Raw genomic sequence first — 27,554 nt, 5'->3', positions numbered from 1 at the left:
TTTTGCGTTATTGGAAGGCAAAATAGCAACCCTAGGAACATAGGTTATGGCTGAGGCCTATATGCCTATACCTATGGGCCTATAGATATATGGCTGAGAGGCTAAAATGGCCACTCTAAATTTGAAATAACAGTAGGGACGTGACAATGATGTGGCATTATGAAAGCCACCATTTTCCTTATTTTTTTTAGCCTTTCTTTCGCCTCACTAACCCATTATTCTCTCTGTTCCCACTTTCCACAGCTGCTATCCTCTGTCTCACATGAATCCATTATCAAAAGCCTCCCACAAAGTTGGGTATAATAAATCCCCCCCCCCCCCCCCCCCCCCCCCACCCCGGGTGTTTTTTATAGATACGCTCGTTATTTAAAAATATAAAATATTTTTAAGTAATTTTACTTTCAATAAAATTAGCACTTTGTAAATATTAATTGTATTTTTTATATTTATTTTTATTAAATACTTTATAATAAATATAAAATTATTATTGATTGAAACACTATTTAAACAAAATATAATAATTACATCTCGAAATATTAAAAATGTCTTATATTTTAAACATCTTAACTTTTTAAAAAAATACCTTATATTTTTAAATAGAGAGATATATATATATATATATATTTTATTTTTGTTTATAAAAATTATATTAACAATTTTAAAAAAATAATTAACTATATTAATTGTGTTTAAAAATAAAAGAATTAAACTGCCATACCCTTTATTAATTATGTTAATCAAGTTTTCATTAATTATTTCTTTTGAATATGAATAATAAAATTATAAGGGATAATTTAAAAAGTAAACAATAGATGCCTATTAAAAAAATATAATTTTGCTTATACAAAAAAAGTTAAAAGTGTAGTTTCTCTTATAAATAAAAATGAAAGAAAAATATAGACAATTTAGTTTAAAAAAATTAGTTGTCTATAATAATTATGTTTGAAAATAAAAAAAAATTGAATTGAAATGTTCTTCGTTAATCAACATAAAAATGGATTAATTTTTTATTAACGTAAATTATGAATTGTGATTTAAGTAATTTGTAATAAATACTTATTAGAATATATATAATTTTGTTTATAAAAAATATAAGTTAAAAGTGATAATTTCTCTAATAATAAAAAATAAAGAAAAAAACTTTACAAAACTGCATCATTTTTTCATTAAATCATATACAAAGGACCTGTTTAATATAAATAAAAAAATTGTTTGTTGTTAAATAATGATGATGATGATGACGATGACTTATTATTAGTTTTTATTTATGAATAATTTTTTAAATATCCTTAAAAACGGTTTTCCTTTTTTTTAAAAAGTTGTAATTACAATATAGTATTTATAAATTTTTAAATCAAGAAAAAGTATTTTATATATATATATATACAGCGCGCGCATTATCGAAGCATTATGTGCGCGCGCGTGTGTGTGAGCATTGTGGAATCTAACTGACCAATATATATATTTGACTAATATGGGTTTGCAAACACCGAGTTGGACCGGGTTATTCGTCAACCAATGGCTATTTTTAAATAATTTCGTGTCACGGTTTTAGGTGCTTTCCTTTTTTTTTTTAAATTATGTCTGTCTTAACTTGATCAACTTTTTAACTTTAGTCAAGTAAGTTGAATCAAACCTTTACAGCATAGGCAAAAAGACTTAAGAGAAATAAGCCACAAGTTAAAAGTAGGAAGTTTAAATGAATGAACATGAGAATTTTATTAATTCTTTAACTGTTACAAATGAGGGGTGAGAGTATTATAGATTTTTTTTATTTTTTTAGAAAGTTCTCACTTTTTAATGAACATTTGAAATTAATTCAATCCTATGGTATACATTCAATCTTTAGAGTATTTTGTAGAAATATTTACAAAAAATATTTTGATATTTAGAAGGAGATTTTTAAAATGTATAAGAGGAAGATATCACTAAAATAATTTAAATACTTTAAACACTCTTCATACTTTTTTAAGAGATATCTGGTCTTATGAAATCATACTGATGTATTCTAAAAATTGTCATACCTTTTTGATTGTCCTGAATCTCTCCAATCTATTTTAAATCGTTCCAAAAGTTTTAAAATATTTTAAACCTCATGAAAATTTCATTACATTGGGCTATAAAAAACATTGTGATCTTTTTTCTTACTCTAAAATTTCTTCCTTCACTTAGTGTGATCTTTTTTCCCCCACTTTTACACGAGCTTGGATTCAAAACATTGTACTTAATAGATCATGTCAATTTCCACAAGCAGTATTTATGACTTTTTAATTATTATTAGCATAAAAGTTAAGAAGAAATAATTTTTATACGCAATTATGTCCTGTTCAATATTATTTGATAAATTTTTTTCTTTTTTCTTTTTTATTAGAGAATTTAATTTTTTTATGCAATATTTAAGTACTGGTACACACGATTGAGGGTATCTTTTACAAGATTTTTTTATCCATGAGGTTTACAAAATTGATCTCATGTAATTCTAATTTTATCATAAATTAAACACATTTTTCTATCATTTGCATGGAGTTTTAGGTGAGTCATACGCATGTACTATTCATGACTCATAATATGTTGATTTTTTTTAAAAACAGAAAATTCATAAAAAAATTAGAAAAATGTGTTATTTATAAGTAATATACATGTGTGTGTGACTTAATTATTTTCAAATTTTTATAGGACTCACATTAATAGCAAAAAAAAAAAGTTCCAATTTTTTACTGGAAATTTACTATTTAGCCGTCTTAGAGTTATAGGGAATGCTAAGATTATTGTTACTGGTCTCAAGTTCCTCATTATAAATATGAAATAAAATATAAAAAAGAAAATCTAAGCAAAAGAAAACTTCGTTAGGCTAGGGGTAAATTTTTAAAAAAGATATGAAAATTATTTTACAAAATAGAAAAACATCCAATGAGTGCAATACCACATGATTGCGTAATCCAAACAAAGTATAGGCTCGAATTTGCTTAGCTTGTGACTTGTGAGATTGCTTACTCAATATTAATTACTCATTCGTTTTTTTATTTAAGTTATTTTCATCAATCTCATCAATATTAATACAAAAAAATAAAAGAAATAAAAGTATATAAAATTTTAAATATATTTCTATATAACAAATCTAAAAAATAATGCCATGCTCCTTTTTTTCTTTATGAAGGATAATTTAAAAAATATTTTTTAAATATTATATAAAAAACAATACCATGATTTATAAATGGGACAAGAGAAACCTTCTAAAATAAGCCTTATAAATGGGACCGGAGGGAGTATCCGACAAGATGTCAGAAATAAAAAGTCACAAATGGCATTTAATATAGGAAAAATAATAATAAAATCTTCTTGAATTATATAAATAACAAGTTAATTTCTCAAAATATCATAATTTTAAATCTAATTTTTATTATTAAAAAATCAGCCCCAATCATAATTTTTATTTAAGAAATAAAAATTTTTATTTTGTGAATTGTAGAAGTTGTACAAAAAAAACATAATTTATTAAGTGTAATTTTTATTATTAAAAAGTAAATTTTTAAAATAACAAACCCCATTTATAATTTTTATTTATAGAATCACAATTTTATTCCAAAAATCGCATGAGTTGAATAAAAAATTATAACTTTATCAATAAAGGTAAAATAATTTTTTTCAATTTAAAATTTATGAACAAAGAGATTCCTATAGATTTAGTGAAATTATGACATTTTGAGAGAACAGATGTCATTTATATAATTTAAAAAGATTTTATTGTCATTTTTATTTTAACATAAGAACATTAATTATAACTAAGAATCATAAATTTTGAAATTTTTCAAAAAAATAAGGACCAAAATGCTTTGTTAGAAAGTTGATTTTTTTAAATATTCATCATTAATATTTTCAGCACCTATCATTTTGACATCTTCAACAATTAACATTGACCTTTTTAAAATTTATATTTAAAAAAATAATTGAGTGTTCAAAAATGAAAGATGTGCAAGAATTAAACATGATGAGTACTAAAAATTGGAAAAATAATAACGAAAATATTAAGTATGATTATTGAAAAGATTAAAGTTAAGTATTAAGATTAATATTTTTAAATGGTCCTTAAATAAAAATTTCCCGAAAAAAATATAGAAAATTAGAGGAAGTCGTGAATAACAGCCTCTCTTATCTTATTTTTCATACTTTAAAATGACTATTTTCTTTTATCACGCTACCACTAGTTCTATGTATAAATATTTTTTTAGAATAAATTGACGGCTTTTTATAGTCAGTTTGCCCCAATAAAAAAAGGGCTAGTCCTTCAAAAATGGCAATTAGTGTTTGAATTACGGTCAGGAGCAATGTATATTTAATACACCACTGTATATTAAATATGATTGTTTTCAATTGGAGAGCACATGTGCACAGTTAAAAAAAAAGATAAAGATTGTTTTTTACCTCTTAACTTTACTCAAAAAATTATTGAATACTCTAAACTCAACCATAGGTTAGCTTTATCTCTCGATGTTAAAAATTTCTTTTCTCATCATCCTAACATTAAAAACATTTGTTGTCTATTTGTCATTAGTAATTCCACCATTTTTAAAATTTTAAAATTTTTTATTAGGTTGAGAGTTATTTTTGCCTCTTAACTTTTATCTAAAGAGTTAATAGGCACCCTTAATTCAAATATTTTATAATAACAAATATTAAAAAAATGTCGTGTGAGGCTTATTAATGATGAAAAGACAATGAGAAAATAACAAGATGATGAGAGAAAGAATCTTTAATGTTGAAAGACATCATCAATCCATAGTTGAATTTAGGATGTTCAATGACCTCTTAGATAATGTTGATGGGCAAAAATGAGATTTAACCCTGAAAAAAGATGGGCTATTATTGGCTTTCCCCTAATTTTATCCTTTTTGTGATTTTTTAAAATTAGGGTAAAAAGTTGCACATGTGATAAATTCTTTTTTCTAGTGCACAACATAAGATATTTTTTTTATAAACCTTACTTAGTCTAAAATATAGAATATTAAGTAATTTTTATATTTTTTAAAATTATATTCTTACTCCATTTATTATTTCTTTTGAAAAAATGATTCATTAGAATTATTATTATTATTATTATTATTATTATTATTAAAGCATTTATATAAAACATTTTTAATGAGGATGTAATTAGAAAAATGCATAATTTTATTTTAAATTAAAGTTTTTAGTAACTCTTTTTTTATGACTATGATAATTATCAATGGCATATATTGGAGATCAAATGGATGGAGTGGACTATACGTGTTTTTAAACATGACACATTAAAAAAAGTGAATTGAGATTTTTTTTACAACTATATCAATGGTAAAACTTATGACATTACTTACTGAATAATACTTCTTCCTTCCTTAATTATAAATCCCAACTTTTCTAAACACAAACGGTGACGCACATCAAGCAAGCAGTGAGATCTAGATAATGCGTTAAAAATGTTTTTCTTTACATCTTTTTCCTCAATTAAATGTGGCCATTTCTTTTAGTTGCCTCTAAAATTTAATGCCACCATTTATAAGGGGTATTTGGGGGGGGGGGGCTTCAATTACACCTAAAAAATTTGTTTTGAGATTTATATTTGAGGACAAACCAAATATTGTAATTAAGACTTATAAATTATAATTAAAGACAACACATTAAGTATACTACTAGACTTAATTAACAAAGGGTTAATTTGTTATTGACATTGTCAGCCTAGTGCAGCTGATATTCTTATATTTTACCAATGTTGATTGTTATTCTGAAATAGTTATGGGCAATTTTGCCCTTAAAAGTTTGTCTAAATAAATAATTGGTATTCAAAACTTTTGATTGATATATGTTTTTGGGTTATCAACTTTTAAATAAAAAAAATTCAACAACACATTATAATCCAAAACCAAATAATGATTTTCGGTTGAATAATATATATTGAATACCTCTAAATTACAATTTGGGGTAGTCTATATTACTCACATGCTTGTCAAATAAGTTTGTATTTACTCATGTTTAAACATGTGTAGGTCGAGACTTGCTTAAAGACATATGTTTGAACTTGCTTATAGCAAAATAAAGATAAGTTTGGACTTAATGAAAAGTTTGTAGAGCACTTTAGGAGAGTTGGTTTCGCGCCTAAGCAACCTCGGACAATGTCTTTAGTTAAAATCTTGGAATACAAAACATATTCAAACATTAATAACTTATTGTTAGATTTTTCTTTTGATTTGAATATTGATAATCTAAAAACATTACATGAATAGAGAGTTTTTAAGATAGTAATTGCTCTTTCAAAAAAATTTTCATGGAAAAAGTGCAATATTAACCCTAATAAAAAATTTTCAACTAATAATCAGTGTTGGTCAAACGTTATTAAAAAGTGATATCATACAATTTTTGAAAATTTTAGGATAATATTGCATTAAACAAAAATTAAAGAGGTTGCTCCATGCCCATTACCCCATCAATAAACTATATAATCTCTAACAATATATAACATAAAAATTATAACAACTAAAACTATCAGAAGTTGAAATTGTATTGTGATTCTATTTTTTTTTAATACTCTTATAACAACTACAACTACCACTCCTTTTAGTCATATTAATGAAGGTAGAGAGAGAATTCTTTTATTTTATTCATAAGACATGTCATTAATTTTTATTATTATTATTATTTTTTAACCCTTTGTTAAATGTTAATGAGAAAAAAATATGTTATTAAAATATATATATTTAATAAAAGTAAAATTAGAAGTTTACTGAAATTTTTACCAACCATTGACTAGTTTTAATATTTTGTAAAAATTTTGGTATAACATATTAAAAATAATTTATTAATAAAAGGGAAAATCACTCCAAAGTTTCGGAATCTAAATACTCCGTCGTCCTATAAAATGAACAAATTATCCCCAGGTTCCAAATTTTTTATTTTAAATATATTTTATATTTAATCACTAAAATAACCTTGTTTCACCTTTTTTTCAAATTCCACCTCCAGCCGGCCTTCTACAACTGAACCTTACTGCCAGCTGTCGACGTCGTCGCCATTGGTCACCAGATCTTTGGTAAGGGAATTATTGGTCATGAGAGGATTCCAGGACACAACCTCAACCTCTTGGATTCTAAAAGTCACGGTACCACTGGAGTCATGTTTAGTACATTAGAATTGGGTTAAGAGAAATGAAATTAGAATTGAAATCATGTTTTCACTTGTTTGGTATGCATGAATCCAATTCCTTATGGATTCCAATTCAACCAAAATACTTAGAATTCAATTCCATCTTCATCATGATGGAATTGCCACAATTCCATGGAATTGTCATAAGTGCCCCACATACACACTCCATCATGATAGTTGAGTTTTTTATTTTTTTATAAGGGCATTTTGATCTTTATCTATTTTAAATACATATATTTATTAATATTATATTCAGATTTCATCTTCATACCAAACATACATTTATAACTCAATTTTATTCTGATTTCAATTCCGATTTCAATTTCAATTCCGATTCCGATTCCATCAAAAACTCTTCCATCATACCAAACGAGGCCTGGATTATTGAAGCAACCCAACGCAAGGTTTCATATAATACATACATATATTTATTTGAACTTTGGGAGACAATGTTGATCAAATAGAATTTAACAATCATAGTTCTTGTTATTCATGATATGTGATTTGTTAATAAAAAAATATACTCATTTAGTAGTCATTATTATATAAAATACTTTGTACAATAAATACCTTATATAATACTAACTTACTGTAAATAATAATTACCTTATAAAATGATGACCACTGAGTATATTTTTCATAAACAAGTCATTTAATATAAATAACAAGTATTTTATATAATAATAACTATTAAATGAACATAATTTTCATTGACAAATTACTTAGCACAAACAACAATTACTTTATACAACAATAATTATTAAATGAGTACTTTTTTTTATTAAGAAGTCAGTTAACATGAATAACAAATCCTTTATAAGGCATTGACTACTAAATTTTATTTCACCAACTTTCTACATGTATATATAAAATATTTTGCACACGTTTATCAAATCGTTTTACTTGTCTAGTGGTGTTATTTTTTTCTTCGGAACCCACGAGGTTATGTCCTCAAATCCTCTCGTGATCAATAATTCCCTTGGAGGCTCTCGTCTGTCTCACCCGGCGGACCTTTTTTTAATAAAAAGGTAAAGTAAGATTATTTTATTGATTAAAAATAAAATATATTTAAAATAAAAGATTTGGGTGATAGATTTTCCCTAAATAAAACAAGAGGAAATAAACTTTTGCAAGTTACTAATGAACATGACCACGAGCATGATCGAACGTGGCTGGTGTCAAATCTGCTTAACTGCTCAATAATTAATAATAACACGACAAGACTTTCACTGAGACGTAACTTTTCAAAGTGGCAATAAATTACCCATTTCATCTTTTTTTTTTTTTGTGGTAGCCTTTCACTAGGATCATTCATCACTTTCCATCTCGTTTGTTTGGATCTCTGATAATGCCTATCCATAGCAGGGATAGTGTTAGGCGGAATAGGAATGGCATAGCCTAAGCCTAGAATAGGTTTAAATTTCGAGTCGTACCTATAAACAACCAAACATACTACAAAACCACTATATCTTTGCATGTGAAAACCTATTCTACTCTATAACTCCTAATTACCATTTCTTGTACTCTTTCTTTCTCAATCTTCTTCACGCTTCACATTTTCTCTTCCCTTCCATTACATGTCTATATCTATATGTAGGCTTTTTAGGTTTGTAGCTTTTATTCTTTTTTGTTACATTTGTGACAGTAAAAGTGATATTTCATATTTTTACGCCATTGATATTACTAACAGTATTGCTTACTATATTTTCCTTTTTTTTTTTCATGCTTTTCAGCGTGATTTACTCGTTGGGAAAAAAATTCTAATGTTCGTACATCTCTTGAGAATTGCGTTGCAATCATTTATTTGATTGTGGATATAATTAATTTTGTGATGTTATCACAAGTTTAGAATTTCATGGCTCCATAATTACTCTAGATGGTTCATTAATTAGGACACTACACTGCACAAAAATATAGAATTGTTTTTAGATTGTACTCCTTCTTTTTCTAAAAAACAAGGCTGTATCAGATAATTTAAAAAAATTAATTAATTATATTAATAGTATTAAAAAATAAAAAATTGAACTAAAATATCTTTCATTAGTTGTTTCTTATGATTATGAATGATGAAATCACGAGAAGTAATTTAAAAAATTTATAATAAGCGTATATTGAAAATTATGATTTTGCTTATATTAAAAAATAAAAATGATAGTTTTTTTATAAATAAAAACAAAGGAAGTATATTTTTTTAAAAATAAATTGATTATTAAAATAAAAATAAATAAATATCCACTTTAATGAATAATAAAATAAATCATAAAAGTAATCTTCCAATTTTTACTACATAGATAGTGCAAATATTTATATAAATCATTGTTACTTAAAATTAATATGAAAATAATGGCATATGAAATAAAAATTTTAACAATACAGACCTTTTTTCTCATTGTCCTTCAATTTGGATATCTTTTACTTCATCACTAAATATATGCACTGTTCCATAATTTCAAGTATAATTATTACCTGTTTTTAATAATACCATGTTACATGGATTAATTTAAGATTTAAAATAGTGTGACATTAAATGTAGGCCAAAACTAAAGAAAAAAAAATTCTTACACAACTGTATGTTACTCCCTTGTGTAAAATATACTTCTTCTATTTAAAAATATAAAATATTTTTAATTAAATTTTATCCTCTACCAAAATAATTACCTACTTTCCAACTAATCTCATCTTTTTATATTTACTCTTATTAAATACCTTATAATAAATATAAAATCATTATTAATAGGGGTACTTTTGGAAAAAAATAATGATTACACTTTGAAAGATTAAAAATACCTTACATTTTTAAACATTAACTCCTCAAAAAATATTTTACATTTTTAAACAGAGATATTATATGTCATTTTCTATCAACTAGCGTTGATTAAGCTGGAGACCACTTTGTAAAAAGTCAATAGTATTAAATTTTTCTTTTTCACAAATGCCTTTATTAGTTGCATGGTTGAGAGATTATAAAAGAAACAAATTATAAGTAATTAATATATATTTATTTCAATGGGAAGATAATTTTAAAAGTAAAAATAATTTTTTTTTTACCATTTTAGACTAGAGGGTGTAATTTGAACCTTCAAATATTTCATGGGTTGAAATAGCAAGTAAAAAAAGAAAAAGAAAAAACTCAAAATAATGAACCCTATGACTCTAAAGTCCCACACACACACACAGGGGTGGGAGTCCATTTTTCTTTCCCCATTTATTTTTACAATAGAAAGGTGAAGTACTTGATATAACAAGTAAATGGAGATAGAAAGAAGGGTGGCCAAACTCCAAAGTCTTGAGCCGTTTAGTTGCTGGAAGAAAAAGAATAAAATAAATAAAAAATAGAAACAAAAATAAACTGATCAAACTAGGGAGCAGAGATAAGTTAAACATGTTCAAGAGAGGAATTGGCTTAAAAAAAAACAGAGAGAGGGGAAGGATAATTTTTTTTTTTTGGTTTGGGTAAAAGAAGAATAATTTAATTTATGAAATTGAGAGTTATGATTCATAAAATTTGTGGAGAGTGTGGTAGTGATTCACATATTAGTGATATATGGTATTAAGTTTTATTACACTTCTCAAAAGAAAAAAATGATGATTTAATTCATTTTTATTTTATTTTTTTTAATTCATTTCATCCTTACATTTTTATTAACAATCAAATGGCTTCTTAATGATTTAGTGACATCGAGTTCACCTATCCAAAATAAAAACAGGAAGAGTGGGCCCCATTTTGGGAGACTGGGTATGGATTAAGGTGGAACCATCTCCTCCCTTCGTTGGAGTCTCCCTTTTAGCCTTTTAGGATTAGGAAGGTCAAATACTTAAGAATTTGGAATGCTTCTTTTTCGGTTTTCATAAGTATCTTCTGCAATCTTTTTTCTTACAAAGAATTCAAATCATAATTTATCATATTATGATGAATTAACACTTTTTATAAGACCCAACCCGTGGTTTGGGATGGTTTCTAGTTAATAGTAAGGATAGTTATGGGTCAGTTGGGCTTCACCTTAGTCCAGACTTAACCAAAAAGTTTTAAATGTTTAAGTCTGGATGGGCTTGGCTTAATAAACATTAGCCTTTCCCCCAAACATATCGAGTACTAAAAAATATATAATATATATATATACTTTATTTTTTTCATATGATAGTAAGTAGAAAAATTAATTCATTTCATTATACATGTTAAAGTAAAAATTTATCAATATTGTTAAAGTATTAAAAAAACAAAAATATATATTAGGTTGGACACTGGCATAATAAACCACTCTGACCCTGCACCGCACAACTGGACCACTGCGTATGATGAACACCCAAATTTTCAATGTTTTAAACATGGACTGGACTGGATGATAAACCAGAGAGATTAACGTATTACAATTTTCATAGTTCAATCGGTTATAATTGCGGTCGAGCTAGTGACAAAATAATAAATAATAAATAATATTTATATGTATACATATATAAATAAAACATACAAAATATAGGAAATGTCATTTTCAATTCAAAGTTGTTCAGTCATAGCATGAAAAGAAAAGAAATGATTTAAAACGGTCCAATTGTTTCGGGTTTTAGGTTAATTCTAGTTCCATCAAACTTGCTTGGTCCAAAGCAGTCCAAAATAGGCTAATCTGCAAAATGGGTTAATGAGACAAATCAAGGTGCATTTGCATCTAGGTGGCGATTCAACTAGTTCGGCTGGTTTTTTTTTTTTTTTCCTTCCTGTTCCCTCTCCCCACCTCTATATTATAAATTTTTTTAAAAAAATTCTAACATTATCTTCGTTATTAGAACCTCAAATTACTATTTCTGGGTCTCTTTATAAAAACAAGTGATAATTAAAAGAGCTTATTTGTAAGAAACAACTGATAGCTAACTTGGAGGTAGTATCATTGTATATCAATTTCAATTTATACTTGTTCACAAAAAAGTCAATTTTTACCTGAGATTTCCCCAAAAAGACTTCTAAATTTATCGAGGTCCAAATAACCACATACGTTCCAGGCTCCCAAAAAACCCATACTTTGACTCACTAACTACAAGCTGAGTCACAAAAGGCCCACCTTTGCTTGTGAGGATAATCTAATTAAACATTGCTTTTAGGAGAACCCATAGATCCCCATTTACACGATTTTAAAAAAGCCCAAACTCAGGATATTTTCACAGCCTGGCCCACCCAATTCTTAACCCATCTCAGCTGCCTAAGGATCTATTGGCTCATAAAGTTTCATTATTTTTGTTTAAAAAAGGTTTAACAGGTAGTATTTTTCTTGGGCCAATGTACAGAGGTTTGAGTATGAACATAAAGAGGTAAAAATAGAGAAGAGCATGAGGAGGTAGCACACACAGTATCAAGATCTCATTATATATTCCTCCTGCTTGTGACGACTTGATGAGAAAATCACAAGCATCTTGAATACAACGGGTACATACAAACAGGTTCTGCTTATTATAATTCTACAAATTCATTGTGTGTATATATATACACACACATACATATACACACCCTTCAGAAACACCAATTCTCCACTCTTTTTTTCCAGACGTTATTATTTATGCACATGGCCATGCTATTTTCTACCCACAAAAAGAGGGTTGATCATTGCATCAACCAAACAATGTAATGTCTTCCTCTAGGATTTCTCTGCAATTTCCGGTTGCTACCACCGTTTAATTTTTTGGCCAATCATGACCGATATAGGTACAACGTCTTCATCATCCATGCCATGAATCCACTCTTCATTGTTGTAAAATTCATTGAAACTTGCTGCCAAGTACTGTGAACATTCCTTTACTGTGTGCGAAAATTCACATCGGCCCCGGCATTGCCTCAGTAAAAAGTGGAAGGTAAGCTACCATGGTTCAGAGTTATTATTGAAAAAGTTTCTGACATAAGATGGGCGACTCCACCCTTGTTCCATCAAGATGAGATTCAAGCGTGTAATCAGTTTATCCACAGCATCTTCTTCGATGCTGCTCAAAGAGTTTGATGACTGAGTTTGCATCGATGAGCTCTGCAAAATATAAAATGAAACTCATTTCATTTGGGTCGTCTGGAAGAGCTGTCATTTGCGTATGTGTCATAGAATTGTAATAGTACCTTCAAATCCTTGTACAATTTCAAATATTCCAATGCCTGATTATAAAGTCCACAATGGTAGAGAAGAGTGCCGTAGTCTCTTAATTCATTTGCATCAGATTTCAGAAGGAGTAGACGTTCGCAAGCTAAAAGAGTAGCGCAAAATTGACACGTAAGTCAAAATGCTCTCTTGCATAACTGATGGTAAACTTTAACAGGGAAAGAAGGATATATCGCATGTTAAGATATTGCTTTGCTAGTAGTTCCAAGTACTATTGGTCTTTTAATTCAAGATCAGCGACAAAGAAGACGCGCATGCAATAACATGAATTCATTACTATGAGTGCTTAGGTCTACAACTCTTCCAAAATTGTGTAATGAGCATTTCTGAAGAAAAGTGGGTGTGACATTCATTGAGAGAAGATGATAGAAAATCATTTAAGATAATTTGGATATGTACAGAGAAATTTGTAGGAGGCACCAGCATTAAGGAGAGCGAAATAGATAGTCTTGAGCCCAGTAAAGAGGGGTAGGGAAAGACTAAAGAGAGTATTCATGGAAGTTATTGAACAAGACCTTTTAGTTAACAATATTCCTAAAGGTTTGATTGATGATAGAGCATAATGATGTCGTGTAATTCATATAGCCAACTCTATCTAATGAGATAAGGCTTTGCTGTTATTGTGTGTTGGCATGGTAGTGGTGAGGGTGTTTTATATGGAAGACCTCTTCCCATTCTCCTGGGTCTAGAATACTTGGAGATGATCACGGAAAGAGAAAATGCACAACAAATTCATACCAGCCAATGAACGCCTCATGTCCCCTAAACGTACACTGGTCCAAACACCCCGATCTAGCCTATGTTGAGCAGCCTTAGCAGATGCTAGTTGAGAGCCACTGCAGTTGACCAGCTTTTAAACAAGTTCTCATATAAAGTAATACATAGAAAAAATTATAAATAAGATAATCACCATATAAAATACCTTTCTCCAATAAAATCTGATCTGTCAACGCAATTTGCAGCATGTGCTGCCCTTAAGAATAAGCTTTTGGTATGATCATGTTGAAAAGGCCAGAATGAATGCTTGAGATTATTCAGGATCTACAAACAGGTAACATGAGTACTAAAAATTAAAAAGGTAGACTAATGCAGCCCAAGATATAGTCTATGACAATGGAGAATGACAAATAGAGGAGTGACCTAGTTCGGCAAAGATTTTCAAGCAGAAATGTCAAGATACTACAAGAAAGATCCAGTCACTAAAATGTAAATAAAAAATGGTTTTTTTATTATTAGAGTCAGTCAAAATGTTTGTCAGTAGGCAAAACCCCCCTCCGAAAAAAAAAAAATGCAGTAAAAGTAATCTTACAGCTTAAATGCTGCATTAATGATACAATGATGACTTTTGCCCTGATGTTTTCATTGACTTTTAGCTTTTACTATCACATTTAATTTACCCAGAAAAATTGCATTTCATTAAAACAAAGTACATCCAGTACTTCTTAAATTGCAACCAGCAGAACCCTAAAAAGTAGATTGAGCTGCATACTACTAATTTATAGTTTAGTTAGCAGAATTGGCAGATACAAAATAAACTGGACACACACACACACACACACACACACACACACAGAGGGCTTGAAATTTGTAGCAGATGCTCCTGTTAATCATATGCTTTCTCATTAAAGATGTTACACTGAATCAGACAGTAAGCAAGAAAGAAGCTTCAGAGTCCATAAAACACCCAGTAGCGCATACCACTACCAAAAGCAATCTCATAAACATTTTTGAAGGAAAAAATTGAATCCATTCCAGCAAAGAGGCAAACTAAGTGGCTACTGTTATTTGGCTGTTTAAACATTAGCAAATGGAAATCTACTGCTATAAAATAGTAAAAAGACTTCATGGCAGTGCATTGGATATATAGAACAAAGAAAGTTAAAGGAACAACAGCAATCATAAATCACCTCATATAACAGATTTTCTGAAGTCATTACGTGTGCTTGGTCTGATTCCTTGCTTTTTTGTTTATGGTAACCTCTGGGAAGGCCATGAAAATCATGAGGAAAGAAAATTTCAGCATCAAAGTTCACAAGGCCCCAAAGACGAAGCATTTTCAGAATTTCTGAGTATATAAGTGCAAGCATTGCAACTGTTCCTGAACGATGTGTCAAAACCTGCACAGCATATCACTAAAAATATACCAAGTGCTTCACTCATAATAGGATTCTCTTAAAGAATAACAAAGGTGTGAGTAATATATAAATCATACAGAGTGGAGATATAGGGCTTGTGATTCCATCTGATTTGCACTGGTTCTTCGAAAACCCTGTGAAGAATAAGAGGTGTTCAAGAAAAGGCCATTATGATAAGAGGCAGAAATTGGCCCCAAAAATTTGATTAATCAGTACATGATGAACCAATAAAATGTCCAAATTCAAATTCTTAAACTCAGAAAAAAAAAAGAACATTTAAGAGAGTATTCATTTCTATAGAACTATTATGCTTTAGTAGATTTTGTGGCCAGCATGTGGCTAGCATGTGGCTAGACTTAGGCAAAATTCCATACATAGTTTTATTATGTAATTAAATCTTAAAGGAAATTTTAGCAAACAGTGCATGTCACAAACTGCTAATTATCCAGTTGTCAAATAATTAAGCTTGATCTATTAACGGAACAATGAGCCTGGAAGAAATCAAACTACTTGAATTTAAGCATTGAAAAAATATTATCAGTTTTGATATTCAGTCTAACGCTTTCCAGGTCCCTTTATTGATGCATGATACTCTGCTAGTTGCACGTAAAAAAATATGTAATATTCCTTTCAAGGCTTAAACCAGTATTATGAAAGCCCATGATCATACCTTGTGACCATACAGATATCTTTCTAAACTCTCTAAGAAATTCTCTGGGGATGAGTCCAATGATGGGCTGTAGTGAGGACAATAGTCCATTGAAAGATCATCCAATCTTTCGATGAAAGCATCGACCGGTAGTGGAACAGACGAATGTGATACAAGAGAATCATCCTCTGCACCTATACATAAAGCAGTTCTTCCCAGGTCAACACATCTATTGATGCTGATGCTGGTTTGCCTCTCGATACAACAGAATCTCTGAATCTGTGAGCAGAATTCCTTCCTTGCTTCCTGCTCATCCACCAATGATGCATCAAATCATGACCTTCTTAAGACATGAAAGTTGAAATTCAAAACCCAATTTTGAATGAATTAAGCTAAAACCATGTTTTCCATCAAAACAAGGTGAAATATGCTTGAAATTAACATCATTAATCAATTATACACCAAATGAATGAAAAATTACATGAATTACGTTAAACTGTCATATTAATGTACCAGAAGAATCTGAACAAAATTTAGCAAATAAAAAAAAAATACAAAAAGAAAAGTTCGATGCTTGAACTTCAGCTGAAATTAAAGAACTAGGAGTTCCAATTTTCACATGATCAACAACTCAAAATCAGAATAAGTTATCAAATCAAGTTCCGCGCAAAACCAGGTAAATCAAAATGAGAAAATTGAAGGAAGAAATGAGAATTACTCTGGCATGAGTAGTGTCGATTCCAGAGGAATCAAGAGTATCATGCAAGACGAGCTTGAGGTCGCAGGGAACATACTGTAAATCGGAACCACCGTGACAGACAACTCGAGAAGGAGAAGGAGAAGGAGAAGAAGTAAATGGAAATCGAAAAGAGAAAAAGTGGAATTTGGAGGAAGGGAATGGAGCCAAAGAATACATAGCTGATCCTCTGGCCTGAAGCTACAATAAACAGAGGCGATGATAGGCAAATAACTGAACAACAGGTATTTATCGTCATTAATATCCGCTGGTCAAAACACAGCTTTTTTGACCTGTGGTCAAAACAAAGTAGTATTAATGCATCTCAATTTTCTTAAATTAAAAATGCAAGTCACTTCTCAGTTCTTAAAAAGGTAATGAAGTGAGAAAAAATATTTGATTTTTCTAAATTTAGATTTTTAGCTGAGTACCTTTTCCAATTCAGTATGATTATGCATATTAAATATTTTTATTGTCAATTTAAAACAATATTTTTGAACTAAAAAGGTTTGGGACCTTATTAGATGGTGAATCAAAATTTAAATTTTTATTAAGAAAGATATTCACATTTGATATTAACTGTGCCTCAAATAAATTACCTTTAATAATAGGATATGTGTGAGAAAAAATATTTTTTATAATAAAAGATTTTTCTTATAACCCAAAATTTAAGGAGATTAGATATTATGTTTATGAGTGAAACAAGAAAACAATTAATGGCAGAAAGTTATACATTGACAAGTTTAAAGACTAAGACATATTTTTCATATAGTTCAAATTTTAGGAGAGTTTTATATAATTTAATTTTAATTTTTATTTTAAATAAGTTAATAATGATGTCAAATGATCTTAAGTTCTTAGCTAAGCAAGGATCATAGCAAATTAGCAATAGGTTATTATTATTTTTAGATTTATAATCTTATATTTTTAATATCATAAAACATACTATTATATTTTTTTTTGGGGGCAAAAGTATCTTCGTTAATGTTGTTAGTTGTATCAGCAAAAATATCTTCGCACATGAACATCACGGTGGATTTTTCGCAAGATATTTTTTCGCCATGCGTGGTTACGGAGGGGCGGCGCCGCAGCTGTGTGTTGATATATTTTGCCGCCTTCCTCAAGCATGGTCAAAATCTTGGTGTGGATTTTAATTTATTTATAATTATAATATGTTCTCAAAATTGTCCAAAAATGGTCCAAACTCAACCAAAAAAAAAAAAAAAGACACATCCTTCGGCCATATAAAGAAAGAGAATCACTGGGCCAAAAAAAAAAAAGTGGAATCACAACCACATCCAAGAAACAAGGGGAGAATGACAAAAAAAAAAAAAAGGACCACTGAAATAGTGAAATATGCGTATCCCAAATAAAGCCCACGAAACTGTTTAATTTCAATAAAAGATAATGGATGGGACTTATTTTCAAATTTGACCCAACAGATTTTGAAATTTCACTATGGGACCAAGGGATTAAATGAAAATAATGTTTTGATATTTATTTAAAGCTGATCCCAAGCCACCTTCCAAAGGAAATATTTACTTTTCTCATAGGTAAGCCGTTTCTAAATTTTGTAACATATGTTAGAATGATCCTAAGCCTATTGAGTCTCTAAAGCTTTATAGGCAGATTTGACAAAGAAGTTACCATCACTAAAGGGCCTCCAAATAATAATATCATCTTGACCATATTTGTTAGGAGGTTGCACAAGAGCAATTTGTTTAATCACATTAGGATGAAGGTATCTTCACAGGATATCAAAATTCCATCCACCACCAAATTTACAGAAATCAGAGACTTTAGCATGAAAAATAGAATCTGCATTATTGTAGGCATGTTTAACAAGAGGGTTTGGCAAGGGAGACCATTTATCATATCAAAAGGATATTTTATCTCCTTTTCCCACTTTCCAACCAATAAGTGACATGAATTTAGTCTAGACTTTGCATATGCTATTCCAAATATAGGAGCAAGAAATGGGTTTGACAACCATAGGAATATTGGGTATGTTACAATGATATTTATGGCACAAGACTCGTACCCAAAGGCAACTCAGTTTAGTGATAAGACCTTAACATAGTTTATGAGGAAAGTTATATTTTAATTTTGAGCCTTTTGAGGCCAAGTCCCCTAACCTTTTTATCAGAAGTAACACATTCTCAAGAGATAAGGTGAGGTTTTTTGCTCCCATTAGTAGAATCCCAAAGAAAATTTCTAGATATTTTGTCCAATTTTGCTAGCACATTATTAGGTAGGAGCATAGTCTGCATGCTGTAGTTGGGAAGAGTTGAGAGAACATATTTTATTAGAATCGATTTACCCACAATATTGAGATATTGACTTCTCTAATTAGCCAATTGAGAATTAGTCTTATCAATTAAAGCCGCAGAAGTAAACTTTGAAATTTTTTCATGAATAAGAGGAATTCCAAAGATATTTGCCAAGGTTTCTAGCGAGGAGAATTCCAAGTTCTTCATTAATTTGTAAAGTTTAGATTTGTCAATGTTGATTTTCTAACCAGAAGCATTATAGAATTATGAAAGACATCACTAGGTGACTTGCGCTTGGGATAGTGATAGGTTTGAAAAAAACAAAAATCATCAACAAAAAAAAGTGAGAAATAAGAGGCCCTTTAGGTGTTAGCCTAATTGGCTTCCATTCATTTCTATCAATGCTATTAAGAATGAAATGACTTAATTGTTCAATACAAAGAATAAAAAGATAAGGAGAAAGAGGATCTCCTTGATGAATGCCATAAGAAGAAGTGAAATCATTTGAAGGTTCGCCATTCCATAAGATTTTGAAACGAGTAGTGGAGATAGCAACTTGTATTAAATATCTGAAGTGACTATTTAACCCAATTACATCAAGAGTATCATCAATGAAATTCTAGGATAATCTATCAAAAGCCTTTTCAAGATCCACCTTAAGAGCCATGAAGCCTTTTTTGTCAGTTTTATTTCTCATAGAGTGGATAATTTCTTGAGCAATAATGATATTATCACTGATTTGCCTCTCTTGTATAGAGCTACTTTGATTATCATTAATTAAGTGGTTCATACAAACACAATGATGAGAGGAAAGAATTTTAGTGATAATTTTATAGCTAACATTACAGAGAAAAATAGGTCGGAAGTCTTTCATGCTTGTAGGGTGATCGATCTTAGGAATCAAGGTAATAAAGGTGTCATTTATCTCCTTAATATAATCTGTTTCTTTAAAGACTCTTTTGACTAGGCTAAAGATGCTATCCTTCAGGTTGTCCTAGTAAGAATAGATGAAACCAGCATTAATGCCATAAGGACTTGGAGATTTGAAAGCCCCAATATCAAAAGCAACACTTTTGATTTCTTTTTTGGTTACTTCCCTGTGTAAGGATTGAAGTTGAATGGCAGATAAAGAAGGAAAGCATTTAGTAGTAGAGAGTTTTGGTTTGACATCTGTATCTTCCTTGAAGAGATCTTTAAAGGAAACAACCATGTTCTTAAGGATTTTTTGATCCTCAACCCAGTTGTCATTTTCGTCTTTAAGAGATATTCCTTTTCTTTCTAATGGTGGTTGATGTGCAAAAAATTTTTGTGTTTTGATCTCCCCATTTAAGCCACTTATATCTGGACTTTTGGAACCAAATTAGTTCTTCTTGTAAAAGAACTTTATTATATTCTTCCCAAGGAGATTTTTCCAAATTTCTTAGGAAATGATTGTCTTTGTAGCTCCTATTCCTGTCAATTCCTTCTAGCCTCCTTAAAATTCTTTTATTTTTGGAAGAGATATTGTCAATTTTTTCCTTGTTCTAAGCCAATGCAGAATTGGCAAAAATTTTTGCTCCTTTCTTCCGGTCATCATTAATCCAAGAATTCTTTACCAAAGGAGAGAAGGATTCTTCAAGCATTCAAGCAGCGTGGCAACGGAAAGGTTCAAATTGTTGCCCTTGAGGAGTCTTCTTAAGCAATTGAATTCTTATCGAACGATGATCAGATCCATATCTAAGAAGGTGAAAAAAATTGGCTTGATGGAATTATAGTCTCCATTTCGTGTTGCAAAAAGCCCAGTCAATTCTCTCTTTTATGTTACCTTTTTCCCAAGCAAATCTATCATCGTGAAAATTGAGCTCAAGAAGGTTGGAAGAATTAATGCATTGTCTAAACTCTTTCACAAAGCTCCAGTTGAAAATCTCCCCACCTCTCTTGTCTTCACAAGAAAGATAAGAGTTGAAATCACCAACAATAAGCCAAGGATCATAATTATTATGAGCAATAGAACTAATAGAGTTCCAAAGCACGTCTCGATGGAGGGGGTTAGGGTTAGCATAAACACAAGAGAGCATGTAGGTATCATTATTTGTTAAGATATTAATCCTGCAATGTAATAGTTGAATATTAGAGTAGATATAATCAATTTATAAAATCATTATTCCATAATAACAAAATACCACCAACATAGCCGGCTGCTTCAACTCTAATCCAACCACTGACCAATTTCTTAACAATATTATTTGCTTTGAAACCACTGGCTCTAGTTTCAAGAAGAATAAAAATTCAAGTGATATATTTTTTAGTGATTTCCTTTATACGTTTAGGAAAATTTTTGGCACAAGCACCTCTACAATTCCACTAGCTTTTTCAGTGTTTGGATTGAATACCACGTAGTTTTTTGAGTAATTGTAGCATCGAAAGTCCCTCATTTGAGATCTCAAGTATAATATAAATTTTTTATGTAAGCTTGCTTATCATTTGGCAGAGCCTAGTTCATCTAACAGGTTATATCCTTATATTCCATCCCATATTTGCATTCATGTTCATCTTTCTCATTCAGCCATCTTTCTTTCCATATGAATCATTGGTCCATTCTTCCATATATTCACTTTGTTGTCATCCATCCATCCTCTTTTATTTTAAAAGGACAAAATTTTCCTCTAATTTGATACTAATTTTTTCTCCTCTCCATGCAGATCTAATTTGTTACAAAAGCTAGTTGCTCCAAGGGGAAAAAGCTAACAATATATGTAGAAAATATTAAAAAATATTCATCTATCAATGTTGAATACTATTTGATAATTTGAAGTCATTTATTTTATCTTTTTCTTTGTCCCTTTTAATTAAGTTTTTTAACAACAAAAGGCGTGAGTGGTTGGTTAACTTCAATTTTATTTTGAGAATTTTTAGAAACATCATCTTCATATTTTTGTCATGAATTTGTGTATACTTCTTGAGGTTCATCTAGAATTCATTTGGATCCTCTTTCTCAAAAAATTCCTCTTCATGATTAGAAGCTCAAAAGGTTCCTCTTCAAAATCATAGTCCCCCTTCTCTAAAGATTCCTCTTCAAGATTAGATCCTCTTTCTTATAAGGTTCTTCTTTAGGATTAGAGAAGAAGTCCTCACTAAGATGTTCATATCTTAATTTAGGATCATCAAAACAATTTATGTTTATGATAAAAATTTCATTCAATAATACTAGAAGCCCCTCTTGCTTCATTTTTACCTAAAAGAAAAAATAATATTTATTTAAAAAAAATAAGAAGGGAGAATGTTGTATTGTGCCTTGGATGCATAGTGTTTTGTTCGGTTTTCACTACACCCTAATTTTTTTTAAATTAATATTATTTTTTGTTTTAAGTAAAAATGAAGCAACTTGCTTCTAGGAGCACTGAAAATTGACTTTTTTTTTTTTTTTTTGTAAGCATAGAGTATCTAGACAATCTTAAACTAAAATATGATCCTCTTAATGAAAATAGTTCTAAACTAAAATATGAGCCTTTCAGTGAGAACTCTAATGCTGAAGATGAACCTCTAGAAGAGGACTTTGATGCTGAAGAGGAACCTCTAGAAGAGGACTCCAATCCTAAAGAGGAATCTTTTGAGGAAGAGGATCCAAAGAAAAATCTAGATGACGATAATGAGGATAATTTTGTAGATCACGAAGAAATTCCAGAGGAGCCTCAAGAAGTGCGTGCGGATTCAAGACCAAAATATGAACATGATGTCCTGAAGATTCTCAGAAAGAAGATGACGAAGTTAACCAACTCCTCATGCCCTCTATTGTAAAAATACTTTAGATAAAAGGGACGCAAAAATAATAAAATAAATGAAAGACCTTTATCCACCTATCGAAAAGTATTTAACATTCATAATTGATCTGGAAGACGCTAGCTCGTTACACGTATTTTTATAGAACTAAGAGTAGAACTTATCGAAAGAGACCGAGCATTGTAGTTTTCAAGGATATGCCTGAACACCAGAAACATATGTTGCCTCAACTGATGCAGATGCTTCTTCAGCAAATCCTTTCCATGAATCAGTAGATAATATGACAAAATCTGCGAATTTTCCTGGGGACAAGGACCCCACATGATTTTCAAGGAAGCTAGCACGAGCAGCGGAAATGGTGTACCTATCAAGGTGATTGTTAGTTAGAGTCTCCAATCACGTCTTGAAAATTAAGTAATTTGGTTTCAGTATAAAGGGTAGAAGAAGCACTGTCAATAAAGCTAGCTGTTTAAGAGATAGTTAATTCTAATCCCATTAGAGTATTTCTATTGCTTGAAAGAAAAATTCTCATATAGAATTGGGCAACCAAATGTAAAAGTAGACCAGACCAATCACAACCAGGCGTGTATAAATATCAGAAGTTAGTTTTAATGAAAAGCATATCTAACGTACTTATTCGTATAGGAAATAGTACTAGATAGAACCTTGTCTTTGAAGATGCAGTTATATACAGTTGAGTGTATAATCCGAAAGCCTCGTGTATAAGAAATCATCATTAAAAAAGCTTCGTTTCGTGCCCATCTAAATTCCACTCTCTATGAAGCATTATATCATTTGGTTGTCCTAAACTCGTTTAAGCAATCGCGAGATCGATTCCAAGTCATAACACAATTGATACCATAGAACACCACCCTACCAATTTGAAATTAATCAAACAAGCACAAGCATGTTGAAACTCGCTTGAATTGATTAGTCATAACTATGGCAATCTATATTAATAATAAAACGGGGGAAGAAAAAAGAAAAATCTCCTGCTCATGTAAACCAGATGAAATAGAGGTAACATATCAACAAGCCATATAAAATTTTCAGAACTACAGTGCTTCAACTGCTGCTTACCCCTTTATTGCATCCTCTACTGAAATGCACTCTGATGGAATCCATGATTTTTCCCAAGTGGGAGGCCTTCTTGTCATCGCTGTCTTAATACCACTCAAGGGATTTATGTCTGCCACCTGCAAAATATATAGACATTAGTTTGCAAAGTCCTAAAATAAATACTGTGCTACAAGGAACGGGAACATGTGCATAGCCATGGGAGGTTCATGGACGCCCCGTACTTACTGGCCAGTCAGAACCAAATGCCAGCAATGCATTGCCATCTAAGAGTGACTTGAATAAATACGACTCCCTTTCAGCCCTATCCTTGCCAAGCTTTCTGCCCGCAGATTCAGCATCATCTAATATGTGATCTGGCTGTTGATTAGTTAACATGAAGTGGGGAAAAAAACCTTGTCAATATATTGCCTAAGGAGAGGATACAATCCATATTAAAGGTTTATATTACGTATCTTTAAGATCAAGATGATAATAAGCCAAATGGATGAAAAGAAACAAGGCAATCACGATTTGTGGGTACAGAGTAATGAAAAGAAAAGGGTGTTGTGAGTTCTGAATCCAGCATTTTAAAATATCGCTTTTTTAAAAGAAAGGAATGAACATACTTGATTAGCAATCTCGAGAGTCAAGAAGCATCCGTTTCAGTAGAAAATTGATCAGGAAGAGTTAGATGGTAATTCCAATCTATTTACATCTACAAAAAATAAAGTAAAACTTCAACACTTCCATGTTCCCCCCTCGAGCTGGGGAATATATATCAATCATTCCCAGCTTGGATAAGTGAGCATCAAACTGGGTTCTTGGAATATCAATCTTACTATGCTTATTGCGGCTTAATTGTCGGCATAGTAATTTTATTGAACCTGAAATATAGAATTGTAGTTCTTCACAGTCTTTGTTCAAGAGCTGCCATAATGCAGCTTTAAGGACTAAATCTAAATGTAGACTTGGAAAGTAGACATTGGCTAAAACCTTTAACTTCGACGAGGTCTATTTTCCTTTTATATCACCTAAACAATACTAAAGTAGACATTGGCTAAAACATAACTTCAAGTAGGCCTAATTTCCTTTTATGTCACCTAAACAATGCTGACTTTCCGCCCCTGAGATATGCTTCTATTTGTAACCTTAATTTACTTTTACTTTTATGCTCTAAATATTTGTAGGACGGTCAAATTGATTTCCAAAGAAACGGTAAAATTGGATAGCATATTAAAGGGAGGATGCCAGAAAGAAACGAAAATAGCTACTCAGACCTCATTTTAATTAGTATCTGCGGCCATTCCAATGATCTTACAAATTAATTTGTCCTATTTTACTAAAATAAGCAAGTAAATAAATAAACAAAAAGCCCACAAGATGATTGTAAAAAAAAAAAAAAAAAGACCTGTACAGACGCAATGACTCCTTGTTTGCCAAATCGACTGGGAGTTCCAGATGCCAAATGTTGGGCATGTTCAATCTGAAAATAGAGGTTCAGTTGCTTCATGGTAAGCATATTAAAACATATAGAATGAATATATAGTTAAAGCTACCAAATCCTCAACTTGCAATGAGTAAACTACACATTATTTTTTTATTTTCATGATCTAGTGAAAGCAATACCCTGAATCTTCGATCTCTCATTCCATTCGTAGAAGCTACTAAACTATACAAGTCCAAGATCAGGTCATTTGCTTTGTCCCCTATAGCATGAATTGCAACCTAAAACGAAATAAAAGCAAAGCTTCCAGCCAGTAACTAAGCTTTCATATGAACTGATAATAAGGTTTATCATAACAAAAAGAATAAAGCACCTGAAGACCAGACAGATCTGATTTCAAGGTCAAATTGAGAAGAACTTCAGCATCCGTCACTTGCAGGCCATAGTTACCAGGCCCATCAATGTACGGCTACAAAGTTTGAAATATCATGCTAAGCAATCACTAATGCATGACAAACTAAGCAGGGTAAAGCCAGGTGCTAAATTTCTATCACTAAAGGCACACCTTAAAATGCATATTCTTGGTTAATGGAAACGGTATATGGAAAATTTTGAAAGCTCAGTTCTCACCTTATACAATAACGCACTACTGGAACCCAAAGACCCATCAGCAAACGCTTTGACACCACCCAAGTATAACCATTGGCTCAGGGCATGGCCTGTTTTGTTAATAAGATCCTGTGTAGGAAAATTGAGACTTCAGATAACAATATGAGTAATGGAGTTCACTTAAATGTAAGTTAGAACAAGTAGACGAATTTAACAGCAAACTAATAAATGTATCAAGCATGAGAAAAAATGCAAAGATTCAATTGATTCTTAAATTAATACAAAAGGAGGAACAAACTCTGGTAGAAGGTGGATCAAACGAAGGAGAAAATAAGGAATATAAAACATATACAACATGGCTGTGCCAAAACAGAATCGTATAATATCTATATTCATTCTGAGGAACTTCAGTTGCCATTCTTTAGAATTACAACCCTCTGCAATCTATACTGCATGCGGTGGAGGATGATGAGAACTAGCAGAAACTCTTTGAGGACTTACAAAAGAGCATACAGCCATGAATTCTAATCCTAAGCATAGGATTCGAACATGCTTTAAGTACAAGTGAGAATAGAATCATACAGCTAAACGTGACCATGTCTCCAATGGAAAAAATAGACAAACTCGAACTTTCATTTTCAACAATGAATCTGCCCATTGATAGACATCTGCAAAATTTACAAAAAACATTAAGAAAAAGAAAAAAAATTAATTAAGCTCATCCCACGCTAAAGATCTTTAGATATAGTATCACCTCATATTTCTTCTTTTCTCCACTGGTAAAAAGTATTTCTTTACCAGCTCAAGGTATTGTGCAAGTAAAATTATGCAAGCCTGAATCTAGATGCTCATAAACTTTAATCCATTGTGTTTTGCTGCATTTGAATGGATTAATTATCATGTTTTCTGAAGCATAGCTCAGTATTCAGTACAGCAAAGCTGCATGTTAATTCCATTTTTATAAGGTTTTCAACAGTCTTTCCTTTATAGGAAAAGGTTACACTATTGAAAACTACAATAAAACCTGAAAAATCCTCCCAAGAAAGATCTGGTGACCCCCCTGGAAGATATCTTCCCATGTCAACAACTGTTGTCATTCCCCTTGCCAATGCAAGATTGCTTGCTCTAAGCAATGCTTCTCTCCTGTCATCAGCTGAATCTTCTGGAATGTGGGAGACAATAAGTTTCCTTGCAGAATCAATCAGCAATCCAGTTGGTTCTGCAAGGTAACAACATTCAATGCAATAATCTGTAATAACATGGTATTAAATGACAAATATTCTTGAACTAAAGTTTTACAGCACTGAAATTGGTATAAATTCATGAATTGACAAGATAAAGACACTAAAATATGCAGCATGAACATTAAAAAATACATTATATATGAAGAAGACTGTCAAACATGAGAGTAATAACTTGCCAAGGAGAAAACCAGCGAAAAATTGGATTAAAATGGTAACAAGACTCATATGCTTTAATTACCCAACTCTGATAGTCACATGACTCCAAAACATCATTAAAATGCAACAACTTGAGTTCATTATTCAAGTTACCAATTTTTGAGATCCATGTGGTCACAGTATGCATAGTTT

At 30.6% G+C, this 27,554-nt stretch overlaps 2 protein-coding genes across 2 annotated transcripts in view; both read right to left on the bottom strand.

Annotated features, from left to right (window-relative positions):
- Positions 1–12,512: 12,512 nt before the first annotated feature.
- LOC129314453 (uncharacterized) lies at positions 12,513–17,016 on the bottom strand. The gene is made up of 8 exons (XM_054957893.1): positions 16,804–17,016; positions 16,107–16,391; positions 15,514–15,570; positions 15,209–15,418; positions 14,224–14,342; positions 14,040–14,137; positions 13,262–13,386; positions 12,513–13,175 (listed from the first exon to the last, which is right to left on the bottom strand). The coding sequence occupies exons 1-8, from the start codon at positions 16,999–17,001 to the stop codon at positions 13,014–13,016; spliced, it is 1,254 nt and encodes a 417-aa protein (XP_054813868.1). The 5' UTR covers positions 17,002–17,016; the 3' UTR covers positions 12,513–13,013.
- Positions 17,017–22,309: 5,293 nt separating this feature from the next.
- LOC129314077 (protein LONG AFTER FAR-RED 3-like) overlaps positions 22,310–27,554 on the bottom strand; it is a 6,310-nt gene continuing 1,065 nt past the window's right edge. The window contains exons 2-10 of the mRNA XM_054957454.1: positions 26,987–27,181; positions 26,545–26,630; positions 25,984–26,091; positions 25,727–25,822; positions 25,536–25,634; positions 25,318–25,392; positions 24,156–24,287; positions 23,931–24,046; positions 22,310–23,214 (exon numbers count right to left, since the gene is read on the bottom strand). Of these exons, the coding sequence (XP_054813429.1) occupies positions 23,040–23,214; positions 23,931–24,046; positions 24,156–24,287; positions 25,318–25,392; positions 25,536–25,634; positions 25,727–25,822; positions 25,984–26,091; positions 26,545–26,630; positions 26,987–27,181 (1,082 nt within the window). The 3' untranslated portion in view covers positions 22,310–23,039. The remainder of the gene's footprint in view (positions 23,215–23,930; positions 24,047–24,155; positions 24,288–25,317; positions 25,393–25,535; positions 25,635–25,726; positions 25,823–25,983; positions 26,092–26,544; positions 26,631–26,986; positions 27,182–27,554) is intronic.

This window comes from Prosopis cineraria, unplaced genomic scaffold (genome assembly GCF_029017545.1).
Source record: "Prosopis cineraria cultivar Desert tree isolate PC_DT_omini unplaced genomic scaffold, ASM2901754v1 PC6, whole genome shotgun sequence".
In the NCBI taxonomy this organism is placed as follows: domain Eukaryota; kingdom Viridiplantae; phylum Streptophyta; class Magnoliopsida; order Fabales; family Fabaceae; genus Prosopis; species Prosopis cineraria.
This window is presented reverse-complemented; position numbering and strand designations above follow the sequence as displayed.